At 38.4% G+C, this 8,276-nt stretch overlaps 1 protein-coding gene across 10 annotated transcripts in view; it reads right to left on the reverse strand.

Moving 5' to 3' along the window:
• Positions 1–325: 325 nt before the first annotated feature.
• Positions 326–8,276, reverse strand: part of ZNF655 (zinc finger protein 655) — an 18,786-nt gene continuing 10,835 nt past the window's right edge. For 6 of the 10 annotated variants that reach the window (XM_011985765.1, XM_011985774.1, XM_011985770.1 and 3 more), the window contains 2 exons: positions 4,966–5,070; positions 326–4,515 (listed from right to left, as the gene is read on the reverse strand). In XM_011985765.1, coding sequence (XP_011841155.1) covers positions 3,176–4,515; positions 4,966–5,070 — 1,445 coding nt within the window. In that variant the 3' untranslated portion in view covers positions 326–3,175. Of the gene's footprint in view, positions 4,516–4,965; positions 5,071–5,378; positions 5,499–8,276 lie in introns of all 10 variants that reach the window. The other 4 variants (XM_011985771.1, XM_011985764.1, XM_011985772.1 and 1 more) reach the window with 2 other exon arrangements.

The raw sequence follows: 8,276 nt of genomic DNA on the forward strand, positions 1-8,276 counted from the left end.
CCAGGATGGTCTCGATCTCCTGACCTCGTGATCCGCCCGTCTCGGCCTCCCAAAGTGCTGGGATTACAGGCTTGAGCCACCACGCCCGGCCTATTTAGTCTTATTTTATATACCAACAACTTCCCAATCAAATCTGCTTTAAGTTCCAAACATTCAGCTTTTGTTCCAGAGGTCTGTGGAAAAGCAAGCTTTGCATCAATGCAAAGGAAAATGATCCACTCTTGCTGTGAAGCAAGTTTCAGGAAGGAAAGGAGTTGCAGCCAGAGGTGATTCCAACATTCCCAAATGCTTCTGGCTGAGACCTTCAGATTTTGTTTGAAACAAATTCTCAGAATACCAAACACACCTTTATTCAAGTGGAAGTACAAAAGCACATTCCTAAACCAAATGCATACATGTGATTTTTACATATTCTGCTTTTTAGGGATTACATAATCCTGTTTCAGTCACCACAGGTGACTACTGGTCTCTATACATAAGGGTATACATGTTTGATAGGAAAAAACACATGCATTTTTCATTTGCTTTTACATTTAGATCAATTCATTTATATATCAATTTCATTTAGATTCCTACCTTGCCTTGATGAGATCCTATTCTTGCTGATGGCAAAGAAGTAAAATATAGTGGCAGAACTATCCTAGAGGTTAGCCATAGGAAGATTACAGAGTGAGCAATATATTTTTATATATTTGTTGAGGGTCCCTACTGAATATTATTAACACTGAACTATGAAAGCCTCAATTGCTGGACTGACAACAAGAATTTTAAACAACATCTGTCTCACTCACAAAATGTTATAAAGCTTAAGACAGAAAAATACAAAATGTTTTGACATTACCTAAAGAATCATGAACTCTTGTTCGGTGTATGATGGTGGCCCTGAACTTGAGCCAACATCTGTAATCACTTTTATCAATCAAAAAGCCATGTTCTTTTATATAGCCTGTAGACTATTAAAATACAAAAATGTGGCAATGGATAAACAACTGTACACAAAGCCCTCACACTTCAAATACTGTCCTGGATTGATGAGGGGGGAAGCAGAATTCAATATTTATCTGCAATCCTAATGGTTAAAATTTTACCAGGAACAGACCTGCCACTCTCTTGAAATACTGTCTCTGAGATTAACATAAGAACAGCATCATCTCTGTTGGAAGGCTACATTCCCTTATGATGCTGATTTGTGTGTGTTTTTATTTTATTTATTTATTTATTTGAGACAGAGTCCCGCTCTGTTGCCCAGGCTGGAGTGCAGTGGCGTGACCTCAGCTCACTGTAACCTCCGCCTCCCAGGTTCAGGCAGTTCTCCTGCCTCAGCCTCCTGAGTAGCTGGGATTACAGGCGCAAGCCACCAGGCCCGGCTAATTTTTGTATTTTTAGTACAGACGGGGTTTCACCAAGTTGGCCAGGATGGTCTGGATCGCCAGACCTCGTGATCCACCTGCCTCAGCCTCCCAAAGTGCTGGGATTACAGGTGTGAGCCACCGCTCCCAGCCTGTGTATCTTCTTTATGTTTACCCTACCAAAAGCAGACCTGAGCATTTTGCTGGCCTGAGAGGTATATAAAAGAACTCTAAGCTTAGGCATGCAGAATAGGCACTGGATGAATGTAGTGAGGCTACCAGGAGTCTTGGTGGCTCCCTGATGTCCTTATCATCTCTCTTCTTCGCAGACTGTGGATGCACATAAGACAGCTAAAACCTTGGGCATCATTTGAAAATGTCTGGCTGCCTGCTACAATCTCAGGAGAGAGAATCCTTCATACTTACATTGGACTGGATGTATTTTCAATCCAATTATTTTTCTAAAAAAGATGCTTCACTTTAGGAAATAAGACACCAGACCAGCAACATCAAGTAGGTATGGAATACTTGCTGGTGAAACGCTTAAAATTAGGAAACTTCTAAATCTTCTAAAGGTGCTTAAGAGAATGGAGAAGTTAATCAACAGGAATCCAAGTGTTGTGGCTGTAAAGCAATATGACATAGGATCCCTAGTAAAGAGCAGGCCTAAGAGTTGGTTTTGGAGAGAACTTAGGCCAAGAACAGCAGAAAAAGCTAAATGAGCTACTTATGTCGATGTGTTTTAACACTGGTGCATTAGCAGTATCTTACGGAAGTTGTGAACACTAAGAACCAATTTCAAAAAAAAAAATAAAAATGTTTATAGGGCATATTAAAATAAAAACAGCTTAAATGAGTTCTATGAATAAAATAGGCCCGGCACAGTGACTCACACCTGCAACCCCAGCACTTTGGGAGGACAGGTGGGAGGATTGCTCGAGGCCAGGAATTCGAGACCAGCCTGGGCAACAAAGCAAGACCCCATCTCTGTTCTTTTTAATATCAAAATTATAATAAAAAAGTAAAAATAAATGTACCTACTTAGAATACATATTAAATAAAGGAACTCCATGAGAAAATGGCACTGCATTTACCAAGTCAACCCTAGATTTTTGTGTAATGAAAAAGATTGGGACTACATATTAACAATTTCATAAACAAATAATCAACAATTTTCTCTCCATTATTTTGATGTTGGGTAAAGCCTGAAATGTGGTGTCAAGTTTTTCCATTTGCATTACATCAAATTCTTGTCTACTACGGATATTCTGATATGACAAAGACTAAACTCCTATTGAAAGATTTGCCATTTACTACACCCAAATAAGTTATCTTAGGTATAAATTCTTTGATGTTGAATGAGTGTTGGGTTATGACTGAATCTCCTCACACACATACATGTTTATTACATTTATAATCTTTTTGCATGGCATGAATTTGATACTAAACAAGGTAGTTTCTTTGACTGATGGCTTTTTCACATTCACTGCAGCAATGGAATTTTATTCCCGTGTGAATTATCCGAATGTGACTAAGATATGAAAATATTAACAGCATGAAAAATTTACCACATTCAATACATTTATAAGATTTCTCACTGGTATCGATTTCCGGAGTCAATTAGAAGTTTAACACTAATACCTTTTCTTCATTCGTCACATTCAGAGGGTTTCCCTCTGGTGTGAATTATCTGATGCTGAGCAATGGTTGAGCTATGACTGAAGGTTTTACCACATGCAGTACATACATGATTTCTCCCTGGTGTGAGTGCTCAGATGCTGAATGAAGCCTGAATTTGACTAAATGTCTTCCCATCTTCATTACATTCAAGAGTTCTCTTTGGTATGAATGCTCTGATGTTGAACCAGGTGTGCTCTCTGACTGGAGTTCTTTTCCCATACATCACAATCAAAGGCTTTCTGTCTGGTGAGGACTTCTTGTTGCAGGATAAGATCTGAGCTATGACTGTAACTGCCCTCATACTCATTACATTCATATGATTTCTCTTTCCTATGCATTTTGTGATGCTGAATAAGGCATGAGGTTTGACTGAAAGCTTTTCCACATTCATTACATTCATGCGCTTTCTCTCCTGTGTGAATTCTTTGATGCTGAATAAGATGTGAATTCAATCTGAAGTCTTTTCCACATTCATTACACGTATAGGGCTTTTCTCTGAAATGAATTCCTTGTTGTTTAATATAGGTCAACCCATATTCATCATACTCATAGGCTTTCTCTTCATGATGGACCCTCTGATGTTCAAGTAGGTATGAAGTATGGCAGAAGTCACTGCCACATATAGTACACTTACAGGGCATCTCTTTGTGAATTTTCTGATGTTGAGTAAGGTGGACACTACGACTGAAGACTCTTTCACAACTGCTACATTTGTAAGATTTGGCTCTGGTGTGAATTTTCTTGTGCTGAATAATGCCTGAGCTTGGACTACAGGATTTATCAGACGCTTCACAGGATTTATCAGATGCTTCACATTTGTAAGGTTTTTCTCTAGTGTGTATTCTTTTATGTCGACTAAGACTTGAGCTCTGACTGAAAGACTTCTCACATTCTTTACATTTGTAGGGCTTCTCTCTAGTATGGATTCTCTGATGTCTAGTAAGGGCTGAACTCTGATGGAAAATTTTCCCACATACATCACATTTATAGGATTTCTCAGTGTTAGGGATGCTCTCCCATTTATTAAGGTGGGAGAGATCCATTAAGCTTTCCTTACATTCACTACTCTGAAAATCCTGTGTTAGATTTATGTGTTCATGTTTACCAGAGGCTGAATTCTGGCTGAAGCTCATGTCGTACTTATCACTGTCATCGGTATTCTGTATTCTAAGAACTCTCTGATCCGCATCAATAGTAGAGTCCAGACTGAAGCTTTTCTCGGGTTCATTACATTCATTGTTCTTCTCACTGGTGAAGGTTTCCTTGCTGATTGTTATTTGCCTAAACTCTCTCTCCAGGTACAGAAATTTCCTTAGAATTTCCTGAAGCCTTTCTAATCTGTCCTCAGACTTATACACTTCTCTAGTCTCAGGAACTTGGGTAATATCGTGTTTGAATCTTCCTACTCTCACTTTGTACGAATGTACTTCTTCCGAAATTTTCTGCTTAGGAATCGACAGCTTGTTTTCTTCTCTGGTCTCTCCATCTGATACAATATATAAATAGAAAATGCAAACGTAATCTGTACCCTGTGCTTAGGAAAAGAAAACTCAGATGAGAAAACTAAACAATGTAGTATCTACAAGGACAAGAAAAGTTTATTTCCTCTGAAAAACAGGCACAAAATCTCAACAGCAGAAGTAAGGGCATAAACAGGAGCAGTGAGGTAAAACAGCGGACATGTTCAGCAGAGTAAGGAGATAACAGGGAAACAGTTGAAAGAATTTTAGATAAGCAACTTCATTAGGGGTCTAGTACGACATATGCACAGGTACTAAACAAATGGGAAAGGTCAGCCTAACTGAAGGGAAAAGGAAGGAACTCTCCATGCTAGCACACACACAGAGCTCTTCATTCTGAGTGCCAAAGAAGCTACAACTTGGCTGAACAACTGAACTTTACTTCCCTACTAATTGATTGATTCTGCCTTACTCACCTGAGCAGTCACCTCTTAAGACTTCTCTAGTCTTAGTTTCCAGATCAAAGACCTGTAGATCCTGTTCCAGCTGGGAGATCCCATCAGGCTTGGAAATTGGAAATCCTGCTCATAGAGAAGGAAATGGAATGTGGCAATGTATCCCCAGGTCCTACACCAGTCACTTTTTCTTTTAACTAATGATTAAGAGAGAGAGGTCAATTCTGAGAAGGCATTAATTAGGAAGGCCTGGAGAGTGAAGAGGGCAAAGATCTTCTACAAGGAGCTCAGATTTGTGCTCTAGACAGATGTGTGTTAAGGGGCAAGGTGATGACTTGGGAGCAGAAGGATTCATTTAAATATTATTCAGACAACAGAATGTGTGCATGGGCTTGTCTTCACAGAAGTTATCATTATCACTCTCCATCTGTTACCTAAAGATTAATCTTCAGATTAGATCTGGTCTACAAGTATCAAAACGGAGGTCATCAAAATATAATTCTGCTGGACTGGAGAAAGGTGAAACTCAAGCACCTGCTGCATGGTTAGCTAACCTGTAGCAAGAGAATCAGTGAAAACGAAATAAATATTCTAAGGACCAATCTCAAGAAACAATTTGTTCCAGTGCACATAAGAAAAAAAAGAGTAATATGACACATTCTTACCCATTAGGAGTGTAGTATTTATTCGATAAACATTTATGAAGTGCCTCCTCTATGCAAAGCATGCAGGGGAGAAAGAGGCCAAGAAGGTCCCTTCCCTTGAGGACCTCACACTCTACACAGAAACAGCTCTAAACAACTAACTACAATAAAATATAGAGAGTAAAGTGCAATCAGTGCATCTTCACATAAAACAGTCCTTCTATGGCTTGCATAATGCAATGATTGGATATAAATCTCTTTTAAGGCTAAAGCAACACACAGCTTCCAAAGAGACAGAATTTTAACACTATTAGTATCAAAGGGCAGTTTTTATATTTGTCCATCCCAGAAAGCTTCTAATAGCACACATACAAGGTCTGGCTCAAGCCCCTCATCTCCAAAAACCTTTCTCTTCATTTACTGAATGTGTACCAAATTTGTTAGTTGTTCCTCTTACCCTGACATGTCACATATAATGGTGTTTACATAGATTTTTTTTAAGTGGTTTCAGGCATTATCACTCATACTTGATTTATAAACTCTTTGATAGAAGGGACCAGGTATCTTGTATCTTGTACTTCTTTTCATTAATTTACTTAACAGCTACTTATTGAGTGCCAACTCTGTGCGCCCAAGCATCAATGTATTAACAGTCACCCAATTTTATAAAAAGGGCACTGGGGCTGGAAAATATGAAGAGCTGACAGCTGCCCTGAAAATTCCACGTGACAGCCTATGAGCAAGGAGATCAGAATAGATAGAAGAAAAGTATTTACTGTGTTTCTGAAATCCTGCTGGACATTTAGAGTCAGTTCTCCTTGTGGATATTTATTTAATTAAGGTCTGCTATGTCAAATGAAATCGTTTCGGAAGTTTAAAAAGTAAAGTTAGTGTAACATGAAGCAGCAATCAATATTATTCTCAGAATTCCAATAACATAATTTGCAACTTTTAACTGAGATATTTAAGGTGTCTGTCGATATTTAGTAACTGAAAGAAATTCTGGCTGTTTATTCCATATCTACACTTAAAACACATACGCACAACCAAAAAGGTGGTCTTGATATAGGATGAGGGGTTTGATTTTAGACATCTGTTTAACGTAATATAGGAAGGTGTAAGAGAAAATGCCCAGCAGATGAGTATGCAAACGCATACAGAGTGATAAAATGGACTTCAGAGACTAAGAAGGGAAAGGGTGGGAGAAGGGACAAGGGATAAAAAACTACGTATTAGGCACAATGTACACTATTCCAGTGACAGGTGCACTAAAATCTCAAAATTCACTATGTGATATAATTCATCCATGTAACAAAAAAACCACTTGTACCCCCAACACTACTGAAATAACTTTTTTAAAAAACTAAGAGAAAACGCTGAGCAGGCACAGATACAATATCACAGTTTAGAAGAGGGAACAGGGTATCATCAGTATCATCAAAATATTATTAAGTTTTACCAAGTATTTGGTAGGTGTGAAGTACCATGCCAAGAGCTCTCTAGGTTTTCACTCATTTAATACCATAAATTTAAAAGGTAGAAACTATTATTATAGCCATTTTACAGATGGGAATACTAAGATTCACAGAGGTTAAGTAGCTTGCCCAAGGTTACAATAACTGGTAATGCTTAGTTTTCAAACCTGTAGAGTCTTATTTCAAAACCTAGCCTTTAAACAATCTGCTAGTAAAAAAAAAAAAAATATATATATATATATATATAAAATTTTGCCTCCTAACAAGCCCTGAAAAAAAATAAATAATGATTGTGGACAAAATTCATCCCTTCCTCCAAATTACACACAGAAAGAACATGTAAGTTTTCTTGCCACTAGCCTAAATGCCTGTTTCCTAAATTTAACTCAAAACTTTGCTTTCAAAAATATGTACTTGCTTTACATTTTTCCTGTTTAAAATTAATGTATTAAAACCTTTTGATTTTATTTAAATCTTGAGTTTTCTAATATGATTTATAAAATATTGACAGTGAAGTAAAAGGTAATAATACAAACAACAGAGAAAAAGTGATTAGAATAATATACGGTGAGCCAGGAGCCTAAATAATTGGGAGCTGTAGAAGTGTTACTTAAAAGGGATCTATGGCTGGGCACAGAAGCTCACATCTGTAATTCCAGCACTTTGGGAGGCCAAGACGGACAGATCGCTTCAGCCCAAGAGTCTGAGACCAGCCTGGGCAACATAGTGAGATCCCATCTCTACAAAAAATACAAAAATTAGCCAGGCATGGTGGCACATGCCTGTAGTCCCAGCTACTTGGGAGGCAGAGGCATAATGATCCCTTGAGCTCAGAAGGTCGAGGCTGCAGTGAGCTGAGATCACACCATTGTACTCCAGCCTGGGTGAGAGTGAGATCCTGTCAGTCAGTCAATCAACCAATAAACCAATCAATGGGATCTATGTACCAGGCATGGTGGCTCACACATATAATCCCAGCACTTTGACAAGCCAAGGCAGGAGGATCTCATGAGCTCAGAAATTTGAGACCTGACTGGGGAACATAGACTCTGTTGCTACAAAAAATTAAAATTAAAAATTAAAAGTGATCTAAAAGATGATTTATTATCAAGGAAATGCAAATCCCTTTACAATAAAAATGCAAACCCCAGCCAGGCGCAGTGACTCACGCCTGTAACCCTAGCACTTTGGGAGGCCAAGGCGGGCAGATCAC

The sequence above is a fragment of the Mandrillus leucophaeus genome, unplaced genomic scaffold (genome assembly GCF_000951045.1).
Source record: "Mandrillus leucophaeus isolate KB7577 unplaced genomic scaffold, Mleu.le_1.0 Scaffold29, whole genome shotgun sequence".
In the NCBI taxonomy this organism is placed as follows: domain Eukaryota; kingdom Metazoa; phylum Chordata; class Mammalia; order Primates; family Cercopithecidae; genus Mandrillus; species Mandrillus leucophaeus.